An 18640-nucleotide genomic window follows, 5' to 3' on the forward strand; every position below is an offset into this window, starting at 1 on the left:
ATCTAACTTCCTGTAGCTCAGGACCTAAAATAACAAACTCAAATCTAACTGATCCTGTAGCTCAGGACCTAAAATAACATACCCAAATCTAACTTCCTGTAGCTCAGGACCTAAAATAACAAACTCAAATCTAACTGATCCTGTAGCTCAGGACCTAAAATGACATACCCAAATCTAACTGCCTGTAGCTCAGGACCTAAAATAACAAACTCAAATCTAACAGCCTGTAGCTCAGGACCTAAAATAACATACCCAAATCTAACTTCCTGTAGCTCAGGACCTAAAATAACAAACTCAAATCTAACAGCCTGTAGCTCAGGACCTAAAATAACAAACCTAAATCTAACTGATCCTGTAGCTCAGGACCTAAAATAACAAACTCAAATCTAACTTCCTGTAGCTCAGGACCTAAAATAACAAACTCAAATCTAACTGATCCTGTAGCTCAGGACCTAAAATAACAAACTCAAATCTAACTGATCCTGTAGCTCAGGACCTAAAATAACAAACTCAAATCTAACTTCCTGTAGCTCAGGACCTAAAATAACATACCCAAATCTAACTTCCTGTAGCTCAGGACCTAAAATAACATACCCAAATCTAACTGATCCTGTAGCTCAGGACCTAAAATAACAAACTCAAATCTAACTTCCTGTAGCTCAGGACCTAAAATAACATACCCAAATCTAACTGATCCTGTAGCTCAGGACCTAAAATAACAAACTCAAATCTAACTTCCTGTAGCTCAGGACCTAAAATAACACACCCAAATCTAACTGCCTGTAGCTCAGGACCTAAAATAACATACCCAAATCTAACTGCCTGTAGCTCAGGACCTGAAATAACATACCCAAATCTAACTGCCTGTAGCTCAGGACCTAAAATTACATACTCAAATCTAACTGCCTGTAGCTCAGGACCTAAAATAACATACCCAAATCTAACTGTCTGTAGCTCAGGACCTAAAATAACATACCCAAATCTAACTGCCTGTATCTCAGGACCTGAAATAACATACCCAAATCTAACTGCCTGTAGCTCAGGACCTGAAGTAAGGATATGCATATTCTTGATACCATTTGAAAGGAAACACTTTGAAGTTTGTGGAAATGGGAAGGGAATGTAGGAGAATATAACACATTAGATCTGGTAGAAGAAAAATACAACCTCATGCTAATCGCATTAGCCTACATTAGCTCAAACGTCCCGCAGGGGCCCCACCGATCCTGAAGATGTTTTTAAAAAGGCAATGAAAATGTCTAAATAAAATTAAACAAAACACTTTTGGCTATTTAAAGAACTGGTTGTAGATTATTAAATAATAATAATGAATAAACAATTTATAATAAATATACGAAAAATAAATAAAGAAAAGGTAGAAAATTGCATCAAACTTGAATAGCGATTTGGCCGCATCAACGTTCTCCTCATCTTTGTCCACTACAATATTAAAACTTCCCCTTGTCGTCTTCCTTTCACTGTCCTCTTTCTCCTCTAACTTTCCTTTTTACTTCTATGAATAAGGCCAAGACTTCTCTATCTCTCTCTCTCCAGTTGGTAAATCCATTTTAATTGCACATAACCGAGACCTGTGGCAACTCTGTCAGACCCGTTCCAGATCCGAGACAAAAGTCTGAATTTTGGACCCAAATTTAAGAATAGAGGTCCAACAGACCTCAAAAGTCACAACTGTTTCTATCAGCATACAGACAGACTGTCCTCTCTGTGCCCCCCCCCCCCCCCTCCCTCCCTCTAGGACCCCTCCCCCCTCAGAACCTGTCTCTGTCCCATGTGACTTCCAACTCCGCCCTGGTGACGTGGGATCCCCATCCCAGGAACCTGCCAGACGGCTTCGTGGTCAATGTGACGCGAGGCCTGAGCACCCGCAGTCGCTTCCTACCCAATGGGAAGCTGCGAACATATACCCTAAGAGAGCTTTCCCCAGGACAACACTACCACCTAGTCCTCATGGCTGTTAGGAACACAGGACAGGAACAGATTCACAGTGTACCACAACACCTGGCCTTCACCACATGTGAGTGCTCTGCTTCCAGACTGTTCTATAGGCTACAGCTCTAACGTACACTAACTCTTGAGATTTCACATTGTAATGCTCCGGGGACTTCTGCTTGGAGCCCAGAATGAGACTTCTACCATTCTAGGACTATCGTTTTGTCTGTTTCAGTCTGAAAAGCTTTCCTTTAAACACTTCCTATGCAACTAACTTTAACTGTACCTGGACCAGTACCGATGGACGAGCGACGGGGAGGGAGGACGAGGGAGAGACCGTCTGTCGGGGGAACCCCTGTGGGTCATACTCTAGCCCCGTCTGAACCTCACGACCTGGGGGTGGCTGGAGACAGAGAGCACTCTGAAGAGATGCCCAGGTAAGAGGAGGGAGGGAGGGAGGGAGGGAGGGAGGGAGTGAGTGAGTGAGTGAGTGAGTGAGTGAGTGAGTGAGTGAGTGAGTGAGTGAGTGAGTGAGTGAGTGAGTGAGTGAGTGAGTGAGTGAGTGAGTGAGTGAGTGAGTGAGTGAGTGAGTGAGTGAGTGAGTGAGTGAGTGAGTGAGTGAGTGAGTGAGTGAGTGAGTGAGTGAGTGAGTGAGTGAGTGAGTGAGTGAACTCTGAAGAGATGCCCAGGTGAGAGAGAGAGATTGGCTGTAGGAGGTTAAGTTATCAAGGCTATGAGACACTAGAGCGCAGTGTTGCGCACGTATTGTAGAAATTGTTCTTCCACTGCTAAGTTGTAAACTGACTATTTAATGCTAACTAGACAAGGTTGGTTCTCTCAGGCTCTATCTGTCTTGTCTCTCTAAAAGCTTCGGCCATCGTTTGTTCTCTTCCAGATACACAGAACTGATTGATGGAAGGGGGAGGATAACAGCTAAGTTCACGAGCCTGCCCAGAAAGGTCATCAGACACCGCACCAGTAAGCAGTATCATAACCCCCATATATCATAATGCAAAACAGCCTCTTTAACAGTGATGATGGTATGAACTGACACAAGTAAGAACTTTGTGAAGTGTCAATATATCTCGCTCAATACCTCCTTAGAAACAGTTCATCCTTTTTTTTGTTTTGCCTTGCAGAGCCTGAGCTTCCTATTCAGTTCCAGAAGATGGAGGAGACAACTAATCAAATCGGCCTTGCACTAGAGAGGAAGGAGGAAGAGGAGGGGCCTGGTAGGTTCTCTACAGCAGGACAGAGAATCAATCAGAAATTGTCTGTAGGGTACTGGTCAAATGTAGTGGACAATAAAGAGCATAGGGTGTCATTTGGGCCGTATGCAGCCTTGGCGAAACCCGAGCTGCTGGTTTTCTCTGCTTGGGGTCCTGACAACAGTATGCTGTGTTTCAGAGTCGTCCCGGGACTGCCAGAGCCTGCCCTGCCTGAACGGGGGTACGTGTGAGAAGGGGAGCGACTCATACATCTGCAATTGCGCAGCTGGGTTCAAGGGCAGGCAGTGTGAGCTGTGTAAGTTTATGTCTTTCTCCCTCCCCTCCCCACCACTCTCTCTTCAATGCATTTCCTCCCCCAAACACCCTCAGTCAGACTCATTCCTTTCCTAAAACCATCAATCACCAGGGAGGAGTGCCAAATACCTCCCTCTCTCTCCCTTCCTCTCTGCCCCCCCCTTCCTCCTTATTTCTCTCCTCTCAGACAAAAACCCTTTATTTCTGTCCTCACTCTCTCCCTCCCTATCTCTCTGTCCTGTCTCTCCCTACCACCCTCCCTATCTCTCTGTTCTCTCCCTCCCTCCTTATCTCTCTCTATCTCTCTCCCCCCTATCGCTCTGTTCTCTCTCTCCCTCCCTATCGCTCTGTTCTCTCTCTCCCTCCCTATCGCTCTGTTCTCTCTCCCTCCTGATCTTTCTGTCCTATATCTCTCTGTCCTCTCTCAATTCAATTCAATTCAAGAGGCTTTATTGGCATGGGAAACACGTGTTAACATTGCCAAATCAAGTGAAGTAGATAATAAACAAAAGTGAAATAAACAATAAAAATGAACAGTAAACATTACACATACAGAAGTTTCAAAACAATAAAGACATTACAAATGTCATATTATATATATACAGTGTTGTAACAATGTATAAATAGTTAAAGTACACAAGGGGAAATAAATAAGCATAAATATGGGTTGTATTTACAATGGTGTTTGTTCTTCATTGGTTGCCCTTTTCTTGTGGCAACAGGTCACTAATCTTGCTGCTGTGATGGCACACTGTGGAATTTCACCCAGTAGATATGGGAGTTTATCAAAATCGGGTTTGTTTTCGAATTTTTTGTGGATCTGTGAGATCTGAGGGAAATATGTGTCTCTAATATGGTCATACATTGGGCAGGAGGTTAGGAAGTGCAGCTCAGTTTCCACTTCATTTTGTGGGCAGTGAGCACATAGCCTGTCTTCTCTTGAGAGCCATGTCTGCCTACAACTGCCTTTCTCAATAGCAAGGCTATGCCCACTGAGTCTGCACATAGCCTGTCTTCTCTTGAGAGCCAGTAGCAAGTCTTTGTTCACTGAGTCTGTACATAGTCAAAGCTTTCCTTAAGTTTGGGTCAGTCACAGTGGTCAAGTATTCTGCCATTGTGTACTCTCTGTTTAGGGCCAAACAGTATTCTAGTTTTTTTGTTAATTCTTTCCAATGTGTCAAGTAATTATATTTTTGTTTTCTCATGATTTGGTTGGGTCTAATTGTGTTACTGTCCTGGGGCTCTATGGGGTCTGTTTGTGAACAGAGCCCCGGGACCAGCTTGCTTAGGGGACTCTTCTCCAGGTTCATCTCTCTGTAGGTGATGGCTTTGTTATGGAAGGTTTGGGAATCGCTTCCTTTTAGGTGGTTGTAGAATGTCTCTTTTCTGGTTTTTGATAATTAGTGGGTATCGGCCTAAATCTGCTCTGCATGTATTATTTGGTGTTTTACGTTGTACACGGAGGAATATTTTTTGCAGAATTCTGCATGCAGAGTCTCAATTTGGTGTTTGTCCCATTTCGTGAATTCTTGGTTGGTGAGCGGACGTTTAGGCCGAGGTATGTATAGTGTTTTGTGTGCTCCACGGCAACGGTGCTTAGATGGAATTTGTATTTGTGGTCCTGGCGACTGGACCTTTTTTGGAACACCATTATTTTTGTCTTACTGAGATTTTCTGTCAGGGCCCAGGTCTGGCAGAATCTGTGTAGAAGATCTAGGTGCTGGTTTTCCCCCCAACTTTCCATCATTTGTATAGCAGACTCTCATGCCAAATGGAGTCAAAAGCTTTTTTGAAGTCAACATTGACTTTTCCTTTGTTTTGGTTTGTTTGGTTGTCAGTTAGGGTGTGCAGGGTGACTACGTGGTCTGTCATACGGTAATTTGGTAAAAAGCCAATTTGACATTTGCTCAGTACATTGTTTTCAATGAGGAAATGAACTAGTCTGCTGTTAATGATGACGCAGAGGATTTTCCCAAGTTTGCTGTTGACACATATCCCACGGTGGTTATTGGGGTCAAATTTGGGGTGATCAGTCCTTGGTTCTAAATATTTGGGAAGATGCCAGAGCTGAGGATGATGTTAAAGAGTTTAAGTATAGCCAATTGGAATTTGTGGTCTGTATATTGTATCATTTCATTGAGGATATCATCAACCCCACAGGCCTTTTTGGGTTGAAGGGTTTGTAGTTTGTAGTTCATTCAATGTAATTGGAGAATCCAGTGGGTTGTGGTAGTCTTTAATAGTTGATTCAAAGATTTGTATTTTGATCATGTATATGTTTTTTTGCTCTTTCTTCTTTGTTATAGGGCCAAAAGTATTAGAGAAGTGGGTTATCCATACATCTCTGTTTTGGATAGATAATTATTTGTGTTGTTGTTTGTTTACTGTTTTCCAATTTACCCAGAAGTGGTTAGAGTCTACGGATTCTTCAGTTACATTGAGCTGATTTCTGACGTGTTGCTCCTTCTTTGTCCGTAGTTTTGATTTAGTGATTCACCATAGTGAAGGCGTATGCTCAGGTGTTCTGGGTCTCAATGTTTTTGGTTGGACAGGTTTCTCAATTTCTTTCTTAGGTTTTTGCATTCTTCATCAAACCATTTGTCATTGTTGTTAATTTTCTTCGGTTATCTGTGTGAATTTATTTATTTTTTGATAGAGAAGCTGAGAGGTCAAATATACTGTTAAGTTTTTTACTGACAAGTTTACACCTTCAATATTATAGTGGAACGTTTTGTCCAGGAAGTTGTCTAAAAGGGATTGAATTGGTTGTTGCCTAAATGTTTTTACGGTGGGTTTCCACACTACTTTCCTTCCATCTATAGCATTTTTTAATATTATTCAGTTCCTTTGGCATTGATGCCTAATGATTGAGTATTGCTCTGTTCAATACGTTCCTCTCTGCCTCCCTTCTTTCTCTCTTCCTCCTTCCATACCTTCCTCTCCCCCTTCCTCCGCCCTCTCTCCTCAGTCCCTCATCTCACATTTAACAGCCTTGTAACTGTTGCTTCCTCTGGTCCAAAGATTCTCCGTGTTTTAATACCTTTCTCTCTGTTTATCTTTGTCCTGCCGCAACCCCGACTGCAGTCTGCCAACGATTGCCCCACCCATGTACCCGCCTCTACTCTGAAACCAAGAGCGTGCCCGTCTGGGTGGGCGAAGTCTGCCATTACCTGTGAGTGTCAAACAGCGGACAACAGTGATGTCCTGTGCATGTTTGTACCTGTCAGGACTGATGTCACCCTCAATCTCGGTATACTGAAGCCTTTACAGATGCATATAGTATATACTGTGTAATAGTAGTATCAGTAGTACTAGACTAGTAGCAGTAGTAGCAGTAGTAGTAGTAGTAGTAGTAGTAGTAGTAGTAGTAGTATCAGTAGTAGTAGTAGTAGTAGTAGTAGTAGTAGTAGTAGTATCAGTAGTACTAGACTAGTAGCAGTAGTAGTAGTAGTAGTAGTAGTAGTAGTAGTAGTAGTAGTAGTAGTAGCATTAGTAGTAGTAAAAGCGGTAGTAGCAGCAGTAGTAGCAGCAGCAGAAGTAGTAGCAGTAGTAGTAGTAGTAGTGTTACCTGTGAGTGTCAAACATTTAGGAGTACACCACATCAGTCATTGGCTTCATCAATAAGTGCATCGATGACGTCCCCACAGTGACCGTACGTACATACCCCATCCAGAAGCCATGGATTACAGGCAACATCCGCACTGAGCTAAAGGCAAGAGCTGCCGCTTTCAAGGAGCGGGACTCTAACCCGGAAGCTTATAAGAAATCCCGCTACGCCATCCGACGAACCATCAAACAGGCAAAGCATCAATACCTGACTAAGATCGAATCGTACCACACCGGCTCTGACGCTCGTCAGATGTGGCAGGGCTTGCAAACTATTACAGACTACAAAGGGAAGCACAGCCAGGAGATGCCCAGTGACAAGAGCCTACCAGACGAGCTAAACTACTTCTATGCTCACTTCGAGGCAAATAATACTGAAACATGCATGAGAGCACCAGCTGTTCCGGAAGACTGTGCGATCACTCTCTCTGCTGCCGATGTGAGTAAGACAGGTCAACATTCACAAGGCCGCTGGGCCAGACGGATTACCAGCACGTGTACTGCGAGCATGCGCTGACCAACTGGCAAGGGTCTTCACTGACATTTTCAATCTCTCCCTGTCCGAGTCTGTAATACCATGTTTCAAGCAGACCACCGTAGTCCCTGTGCCAAAGAACACTAAGGTAACCTGCCTAAATGACTAGCGACACGTAGCACTCACGACTGTAGCCAAGAAATGCTTTAAAAGGCTGGTCATGGCTCATATCAACACCATTATCCCAGAAACCCTACACCCACTCTAATTTGCATACTGCACAAACAGATCCACAAATGATGCAATCTCTATTGCACTTCACACTGCCCTTTCCCACCTGGACAAAAGGAGCACCTATGTGAGAATGCTGTTCATTGACTACAGCTCAGTGTTCAACAGCATAGTGCCCTCAAAGCTCATCACTAAGCTAAGGACCCTGGGACTAAACACCTTCCTCTGCACCTGGATCCTGGACTTCCTGATGGGCCGCCCCCAGGTGGTAAGGGTAGGTAGCCAACACCATCATTAAGCTTGCCGATGACACAACAGTGGTAGGCCTGATCACCGACAACGACGAGACAGCCTATAGGGAGGAGATCAGAGATCTGACCTTGTGGTGCCAGGATAACAACCTCTCCCTCAACGTAATCAAGACAAAGGAGATGATTGTGGACTACAGGAAAAGGAGGACCCCGAGGATGCCCCCCATTCTCATCCACAGGGCTGTAGTGGAGCAGGTTGAGAGCTTCAAGTTCCTTGGCGTCCACATCACCAACAAACTAACATGGTCCAATAGTCGTGAAGAGGCAACTTTAAAACCTATTCCCCCTCAGGAGACTGAAAAGATGGGTACTCAGATCCTCAAAAGGTTTTACGGCTGCACCATCGAGAGCATCCTGACAGGTTCCATCACTGCCTGGTATCGCAACTGATCGGCCCCCGACCAACAAAGGGTTGTGCGTACGGCTCAGTACATCACTGGGCCAAGCTTCCTGCCATTCCTGCCTCCACATTGACTCTGTACCGGTACCCCCTGTATATAGCCTCCACATTGACTCTGTACTGTAACACCCTGTATATAGCCTCCACATTGACTCTGTACTGTAACACCCTGTATATAGCCTCTACATTGACTGTGTACCGGTACCCCCTGTATATAGCCTCCACATTGACTCTGTACTGTAACACCCTGTATATAGCCTCCACATTGACTCTGTACCGTAATACCCTGTATATAGCCTCCACATTGACTCTGTACTGTAATACCCTGTATATAGCCTCCACATTGACTCTGTACCGGTACACCCTGTATATAGCCTCCACATTGACTCTGTACCGGTACCCCCTGTATATAGCCTCCACATTGACTCTGTACCGGTACCCCCTGTATATAGCCTCCACATTGACTCTGTACTGGTACCCCCTGTATATAGCCTCCACATTGACTCTGTACCGTAATACCCTGTATATAGCCTCCACATTGACTCTGTACCGGTACCCCCTGTATATAGCCTCCACATTGACTCTGTACCGGTACCCCCTGTATATAGCCTCCACATTGACTCTGTACCGGTACCCCCTGTATATAGCCTCCACATTGACTCTGTACCGTAATACCCTGTATATAGCCTCCACATTGACTCTGTACCGGTACCCCCTGTATAAAGCCTCCACATTGACTCTGTACTGGTACCCCCTGTATATAGCCTCCACATTGACTCTGTACCAGTACCCCCTGTATATAGCCTCCACATTGACTCTGTACCGGTACCCCCTGTATATAGCCTCCACATTGACTCTGTACCGTAATACCCTGTATATAGCCTCCACGTTGACTCTGTACTGTAACACCCTGTATATAGCCTCCACATTGACTCTGTACCGGTACCCCCTGTATATAGCCTCCACATTGACTCTGTACCGGTACCCCCTGTATATAGCCTCCACATTGACTCTGTACTGTAACACCCTGTATATAGCCTCCACGTTGACTCTGTACTGTAACACCCTGTATATAGCCTCCACATTGACTCTGTACCGTAATACCCTGTATATAGCCTCCACATTGACTCTGTACTGTAATACCCTGTATATAGCCTCCACATTGACTCTGTACCGGTACACCCTGTATATAGCCTCCACATTGACTCTGTACCGGTACCCCCTGTATATAGCCTCCACATTGACTCTGTACCGGTACCCCCTGTATATAGCCTCCACATTGACTCTGTACCGTAATACCCTGTATATAGCCTCCACATTGACTCTGTACCGGTACCCCCTGTATAAAGCCTCCACATTGACTCTGTACTGGTACCCCCTGTATATAGCCTCCACATTGACTCTGTACCAGTACCCCCTGTATATAGCCTCCACATTGACTCTGTACCGGTACCCCCTGTATATAGCCTCCACATTGACTCTGTACCGTAATACCCTGTATATAGCCTCCACATTGACTCTGTACTGTAACACCCTGTATATAGCCTCCACATTGACTCTGTACCGGTACCCCCTGTATATAGCCTCCACATTGACTCTGTACCGGTACCCCCTGTATATAGCCTCCACATTGACTCTGTACCGGTACCCCCTGTATATAGCCTCCACATTGACTCTGTACTGTAACACCCTGTATATAGCCTCCACGTTGACTCTGTACTGTAACACCCTGTATATAGCCTCCACATTGACTCTGTACCGGTACCCCCTGTATATAGCCTCCACATTGACTCTGTACCGGTACCCCCTGTATATAGCCTCCACATTGACTCTGTACCGGTACCCCCTGTATATAGCCTCCACATTGACTCTGTACTGTAACACCCTGTATATAGCCTCCACGTTGACTCTGTACTGTAACACCCTGTATATAGCCTCCACATTGACTCTGTACCGTAATACCCTGTATATAGCCTCCACATTGACTCTGTACCGTAATACCCTGTATATAGCCTCCACATTGACTCTGTACTGTAATACCCTGTATATAGCCTCCACATTGACTCTGTACCGGTACACCCTGTATATAGCCTCCACATTGACTCTGTACCGGTACCCCCTGTATATAGCCTCCACATTGACTCTGTACCGGTACCCCCTGTATATAGCCTCCACATTGACTCTGTACTGGTACCCCCTGTATATAGCCTCCACATTGACTCTGTACCGTAATACCCTGTATATAGCCTCCACATTGACTCTGTACCGGTACCCCCTGTATATAGCCTCCACATTGACTCTGTACCGGTACCCCCTGTATATAGCCTCCACATTGACTCTGTACCGGTACCCCCTGTATATAGCCTCCACATTGACTCTGTACCGTAATACCCTGTATATAGCCTCCACATTGACTCTGTACCGGTACCCCCTGTATAAAGCCTCCACATTGACTCGGTACTGGTACCCCCTGTATATAGCCTCCACATTGACTCTGTACCAGTACCCCCTGTATATAGCCTCCACATTGACTCTGTACCGGTACCCCCTGTATATAGCCTCCACATTGACTCTGTACCGTAATACCCTGTATATAGCCTCCACATTGACTCTGTACTGTAACACCCTGTATATAGCCTCCACATTGACTCTGTACCGGTACCCCCTGTATATAGCCTCCACATTGACTCTGTACCGGTACCCCCTGTATATAGCCTCCACATTGACTCTGTACCGTAATACCCCGTATATAGCCTCCACGTTGACTCTGTACTGTAACACCCTGTATATAGCCTCCACATTGACTCTGTACCGGTACCCCCTGTATATAGCCTCCACATTGACTCTGTACCGGTACCCCCTGTATATAGCCTCCACATTGACTCTGTACTGTAACACCCTGTATATAGCCTCCACGTTGACTCTGTACTGTAACACCCTGTATATAGCCTCCACATTGACTCTGTACCGTAATACCCTGTATATAGCCTCCACATTGACTCTGTACTGTAATACCCTGTATATAGCCTCCACATTGACTCTGTACCGGTACACCCTGTATATAGCCTCCACATTGACTCTGTACCGGTACCCCCTGTATATAGCCTCCACATTGACTCTGTACCGGTACCCCCTGTATATAGCCTCCACATTGACTCTGTACCGTAATACCCTGTATATAGCCTCCACATTGACTCTGTACCGGTACCCCCTGTATAAAGCCTCCACATTGACTCTGTACTGGTACCCCCTGTATATAGCCTCCACATTGACTCTGTACCAGTACCCCCTGTATATAGCCTCCACATTGACTCTGTACCGGTACCCCCTGTATATAGCCTCCACATTGACTCTGTACCGTAATACCCTGTATATAGCCTCCACATTGACTCTGTACTGTAACACCCTGTATATAGCCTCCACATTGACTCTGTACCGGTACCCCCTGTATATAGCCTCCACATTGACTCTGTACCGGTACCCCCTGTATATAGCCTCCACATTGACTCTGTACCGGTACCCCCTGTATATAGCCTCCACGTTGACTCTGTACTGTAACACCCTGTATATAGCCTCCACGTTGACTCTGTACTGTAACACCCTGTATATAGCCTCCACATTGACTCTGTACCGTAATACCCTGTATATAGCCTCCACATTGACTCTGTACCGTAATACCCTGTATATAGCCTCCACATTGACTCTGTACCGGTACACCCTGTATATAGCCTCCACATTGACTCTGTACCGGTACCCCCTGTATATAGCCTCCACATTGACTCTGTACCGGTACCCCCTGTATATAGCCTCCACATTGACTCTGTACTGGTACCCCCTGTATATAGCCTCCACATTGACTCTGTACCGTAATACCCTGTATATAGCCTCCACATTGACTCTGTACCGGTACCCCCTGTATATAGCCTCCACATTGACTCTGTACCGGTACCCCCTGTATATAGCCTCCACATTGACTCTGTACCGGTACCCCCTGTATATAGCCTCCACATTGACTCTGTACCGTAATACCCTGTATATAGCCTCCACATTGACTCTGTACCGGTACCCCCTGTATAAAGCCTCCACATTGACTCTGTACTGGTACCCCCTGTATATAGCCTCCACATTGACTCTGTACCAGTACCCCCTGTATATAGCCTCCACATTGACTCTGTACCGGTACCCCCTGTATATAGCCTCCACATTGACTCTGTACCGTAATACCCTGTATATAGCCTCCACATTGACTCTGTACTGTAACACCCTGTATATAGCCTCCACATTGACTCTGTACCGGTACCCCCTGTATATAGCCTCCACATTGACTCTGTACCGGTACCCCCTGTATATAGCCTCCACATTGACTCTGTACCGTAATACCCCGTATATAGCCTCCACGTTGACTCTGTACTGTAACACCCTGTATATAGCCTCCACATTGACTCTGTTCCGGTACCCCCTGTATATAGCCTCCACATTGACTCTGTACTGTAACACCCTGTATATAGCCTCCACGTTGACTCTGTACTGTAACACCCTGTATATAGCCTCCACATTGACTCTGTACCGTAATACCCTGTATATAGCCTCCACATTGACTCTGTACTGTAATACCCTGTATATAGCCTCCACATTGACTCTGTACCGGTACACCCTGTATATAGCCTCCACATTGACTCTGTACCGGTACCCCCTGTATATAGCCTCCACATTGACTCTGTACCGGTACCCCCTGTATATAGCCTCCACATTGACTCTGTACCGTAATACCCTGTATATAGCCTCCACATTGACTCTGTACCGGTACCCCCTGTATAAAGCCTCCACATTGACTCTGTACTGGTACCCCCTGTATATAGCCTCCACATTGACTCTGTACAAGTACCCCCTGTATATAGCCTCCACATTGACTCTGTACCGGTACCCCCTGTATATAGCCTCCACATTGACTCTGTACCGTAATACCCTGTATATAGCCTCCACATTGACTCTGTACTGTAACACCCTGTATATAGCCTCCACATTGACTCTGTACCGGTACCCCCTGTATATAGCCTCCACATTGACTCTGTACCGGTACCCCCTGTATATAGCCTCCACATTGACTCTGTACCGGTACCCCCTGTATATAGCCTCCACATTGACTCTGTACCGTAATACCCTGTATATAGCCTCCACATTGACTCTGTACCGTAATACCCTGTATATAGCCTCCACATTGACTCTGTACCGGTACCCCCTGTATATAGCCTCCACATTGACTCTGTACCGTAATACCCCGTATATAGCCTCTACATTGACTCTGTACCGTAATACCCTGTATATAGCCTCCACATTGACTCTGTACCGGTACACCCTGTATATAGCCTCCACATTGACTCTGTACCAGTACCCCCTGTATATAGCCTCCACATTGACTCTGTACCGGTACCCCCTGTATATAGCCTCCACATTGACTCTGTACCGGTACCACCTGTATATAGCCTCCACATTGACTCTGTACCGTAACACCCTGTATATAGCCTCCACATTGACTCTGTACCGTAATACCCTGTATATAGCCTCCACATTGACTCTGTACTGGTACCCCCTGTATATAGCCTCCACATTGACTCTGTACCGTAACACCCTGTATATAGCCTCCACATTGACTCTGTACCGTAATACCCTGTATATAGCCTCCACATTGACTCTGTACCGTAATACCCTGTATATAGCCTCCACATTGACTCTGTACCGGTACCCCCTGTATATAGCCTCCACATTGACTCTGTACCGGTACCCCCTGTATATAGCCTCCACATTGACTCTGTACCGGTACCCCCTGTATATAGCCTCCACATTGACTCTGTACCGGTACCCCCTGTATATAGCCTCCACATTGACTCTGTACCGTAATACCCTGTATATAGCCTCCACATTGACTCTGTACCGTAATACCCTGTATATAGCCTCCACATTGACTCTGTACCGTAACACCCTGTATATAGCCTCCACATTGACTCTGTACCGTAATACCCTGTATATAGCCTCCACATTGACTCTGTACCGTAATACCCTGTATATAGCCTCCACATTGACTCTGTACCGGTACCCCCTGTATATAGCCTCCACATTGACTCTGTACCGGTACCCCCTGTATATAGCCTCCACATTGACTCTGTACTGGTACCCCCTGTATATAGCCTCCACATTGACTCTGTACCGTAATACCCTGTATATAGCCTCCACATTGACTCTGTACCGGTACACCCTGTATATAGCCTCCACATTGACTCTGTACCAGTACCCCCTGTATATAGCCTCCACATTGACTCTGTACCGGTACCCCCTGTATATAGCCTCCACATTGACTCTGTACCGGTACCACCTGTATATAGCCTCCACATTGACTCTGTACCGTAACACCCTGTATATAGCCTCCACATTGACTCTGTACCGTAATACCCTGTATATAGCCTCCACATTGACTCTGTACTGGTACCCCCTGTATATAGCCTCCACATTGACTCTGTACCGTAACACCCTGTATATAGCCTCCACATTGACTCTGTACCGTAATACCCTGTATATAGCCTCCACATTGACTCTGTACCGTAATACCCTGTATATAGCCTCCACATTGACTCTGTACCGGTACCCCCTGTATATAGCCTCCACATTGACTCTGTACCGGTACCCCCTGTATATAGCCTCCACATTGACTCTGTACCGGTACCCCCTGTATATAGCCTCCACATTGACTCTGTACCGGTACCCCCTGTATATAGCCTCCACATTGACTCTGTACCGTAATACCCTGTATATAGCCTCCACATTGACTCTGTACCGTAATACCCTGTATATAGCCTCCACATTGACTCTGTACCGTAACACCCTGTATATAGCCTCCACATTGACTCTGTACCGTAATACCCTGTATATAGCCTCCACATTGACTCTGTACCGTAATACCCTGTATATAGCCTCCACATTGACTCTGTACCGGTACCCCCTGTATATAGCCTCCACATTGACTCTGTACCGGTACCCCCTGTATATAGCCTCCACATTGACTCTGTACTGGTACCCCCTGTATATAGCCTCCACATTGACTCTGTACTGGTACCCCCTGTATATAGCCTCCACATTGACTCTGTACTGGTACCCCCTGTATATAGCCTCCACATTGACTCTGTACTGGTACCCCCTGTATATAGCCTCCACATTGACTCTGTACCGTAACACCCTGTATATAGCCTCCACATTGACTCTGTACCGTAACACCCTGTATATAGCCTCCACATTGACTCTGTACTGTAACACCCTGTATATAGCCTCCACATTGACTCTGTACCGTAATACCCTGTATATAGCCTCCACATTGACTCTGTACCGTAATACCCTGCATATAGCCTCCACATTGACTCTGTACCGTAACACCCTGTATATAGCCTCCACATTGACTCTGTACTGTAACACCCTGTATATAGCCTCCACATTGACTCTGTACCGTAATACCCTGTATATAGCCTCCACATTGACTCTGTACCGGTACCCCCTGTGAAAACTGCATTGTTGGTTAAAGGGCTTGTAACACCTGTTGTATTCAGCATTTCACTGTAAGGTCTACTACACCTGTTGTATTCAGCATTTCACTGTAAGGTCTACTACACCTGTTGTATTCAGTATTTCACTGTAAGGTCTACTACACCTGTTGTATTCAGCATTTCACTGTAAGGTCTACTACACCTGTTGTATTCAGCATTTCACTGTAATGTCTACTACACCTGTTGTATTCAGCATTTCACTGTAAGGTCTACTACACCTGTTGTATTCAGCATTTCACTGTAAGGTCTACTACACCTGTTGTATTCAGCATTTCACTGTAAGGTCTACTACACCTGTTGTATTCAGCATTTCACTGTAAGGTCTACTACACCTGTTGTATTCAGTATTTCACTGTAAGGTCTACTACACCTGTTGTATTCAGCATTTCACTGTGAGGTCTACTACACCTGTTGTATTCAGCATTTCACTGTAAGGTCTACTACACCTGTTGTATTCAGCATTTCACTGTAAGGTCTACTACACCTGTTGTATTCAGCATTTCACTGTAAGGTCTACTACACCTGTTGTATTCAGCATTTCACTGTAAGGTCTACTACACCTGTTGTATTCAGCATTTCACTGTAAGGTCTACTACACCTGTTGTATTCAGCATTTCACTGTAAGGTCTACTACACCTGTTGTATTCAGCATTTCACTGTAAGGTCTACTACACCTGTTGTATTCAGCATTTCACTGTAAGGTCTACTACACCTGTTGTATTCAGCATTTCACTGTAAGGTCTACTACACCTGTTGTATTCAGCATTTCACTGTAAGGTCTACTACACCTGTTGTATTCAGCATTTCACTGTAAGGTCTACTACACCTGTTGTATTCAGCATTTCACTGTAAGGTCTACTACACCTGCTGTATTCAGCATTTCACTGTGAGGTCTACTACACCTGTTGTATTCAGCATTTCACTGTAAGGTATACTACACCTGCTGTATTCAGCATTTCACTGTGAGGTCTACTAAACCTGTTGTATTCAGCATTTCACTGTAAGGTCTACTACACCTGTTGTATTCAGCATTTCACTGTAAGGTCTACTACACCTGTTGTATTCAGCATTTCACTGTGAGGTCTACTACACCTGTTGTATTCAGTGCATGCGACTAATACAAGTTAATTTGATATGTGCTCCCCAGGTACAAAAGGACGTTTAAAGTGCAGCAGGATGTTTGTTATCGAGAGATCTGTGAACCACCGCTGCCCAAGAAAAGTCCCGGTGAGTTACAACAATGTGAATGGAGGATATTACTGTACTGCAGGAAGTCATTCAAATATAATAACAATCCTCTTGTTTTCTCTTGTTTCAACAGACAGAAGAACCAACAGCCAATCATAATGGTTGGTTTTTATTCTAGCCCTTAACCAACAGGTGTAGACCTCACAGTGAAATACTGACTGACCAGCCCTTAACCAACAGGTGTAGACCTCACAGTGAAATACTGACTGACCAGCCCTTAACCAACAGGTGTAGATAGACCTCACAGTGAAATGCAGACTGACCAGCCCTTAACCAACAGGTATAGATAGACCTCACAGTGAAATGCTGACTGACCAGCCCTTAACCAACAGGTGTAGACCTCACAGTGAAATACTGACTGACCAGCCCTTAACCAACAGGTGTAGATAGACCTCACAGTGAAATACTGACTGACCAGCCCTTAACCAACAGGTGTAGATAGACCTCACAGTGAAATGCTGACTGATCAGCCCTTAACCAACAGGTGTAGATAGACCCTACAGTGAAATGCTGACTGACCAGCCCTTAACCAACAGGTGTAGATAGACCTCACAGTGAAATAATGACTGACTTACAAGCTTTTTCCTCAATGATGCAGAGATAAAATAAGAAAATAAAAACATGAGAAATAAAACACACTTAGATGATCCCTGTTGTAGGATGACCCCTGTTGTAGGATGACCCCTGTTGTAGGATGACCCCTGTTGTAGGATGACCCCTGTTGTAGGATGACCCATGTTGTAGGATGACCCCTGTTGTAGGATGACCCCTGTTGTAGGATGACCCCTGTTGTAGGATGACCCCTGTTGTAGGATGACCCCTGTTGTAGGATGACCCCTGTTGTTGGATGACCCCTGTTGTTGGATGACCCATGTTGTCCAGAGATTGGCCTGTTGGATGACCCCTGTTGTAAGATGACCCCTGTTGTAGGATGACCCATGTTGTAGGATGACCCATGTTGTCCAGAGATTGGCCTGTTGGATGACCCCTGTTGTAGGATGACCCATGTTGTCCAGAGATTGGCCTGTTGGATGACCCCTGTTGTCCAGAGATTGGCCTGTTGGATGACCCCTGTTGTAGGATGACCCATGTTGTCCAGAGATTGGCCTGTTGGATGACCCCTGTTGTAGGATGACCCATGTTGTCCAGAGATTGGCCGGTTGGATGACCCCTGTTGTAGGATGACCCATGTTGCCCAGGGATTGGCCTGTTGGATGACACATGTTGCCCAGGGATTGGCCTGTTGGACGACCCCTGTTGTCCAGAGATTGGCCTGTTGTAGCCCCAGCTTGAGTAAAGACTATCAA

General features: G+C 45.5%; 1 protein-coding gene across 4 annotated transcripts in view; it reads left to right on the forward strand.

Moving 5' to 3' along the window:
• The window catches only part of sned1 (sushi, nidogen and EGF-like domains 1), a 135521-nt gene extending 117950 nt beyond the window's left edge, over positions 1 to 17571 (forward strand). For all 4 annotated transcript variants that reach the window (XM_036978927.1, XM_036978928.1, XM_036978929.1 and 1 more), the window contains 8 exons: positions 1757 to 2035; positions 2246 to 2387; positions 2846 to 2928; positions 3090 to 3182; positions 3358 to 3474; positions 6558 to 6645; positions 17233 to 17312; positions 17407 to 17571. In XM_036978927.1, the coding sequence (XP_036834822.1) occupies positions 1757 to 2035; positions 2246 to 2387; positions 2846 to 2928; positions 3090 to 3182; positions 3358 to 3474; positions 6558 to 6645; positions 17233 to 17312; positions 17407 to 17432 (908 nt within the window). In that variant the 3' untranslated portion in view covers positions 17433 to 17571. The remainder of the gene's footprint in view (positions 1 to 1756; positions 2036 to 2245; positions 2388 to 2845; positions 2929 to 3089; positions 3183 to 3357; positions 3475 to 6557; positions 6646 to 17232; positions 17313 to 17406) is intronic.
• Positions 17572 to 18640: the final 1069 nt, after the last annotated feature.

This window comes from Oncorhynchus mykiss, chromosome 5 (genome assembly GCF_013265735.2).
Source record: "Oncorhynchus mykiss isolate Arlee chromosome 5, USDA_OmykA_1.1, whole genome shotgun sequence".
Lineage (NCBI taxonomy): Eukaryota > Metazoa > Chordata > Actinopteri > Salmoniformes > Salmonidae > Oncorhynchus > Oncorhynchus mykiss.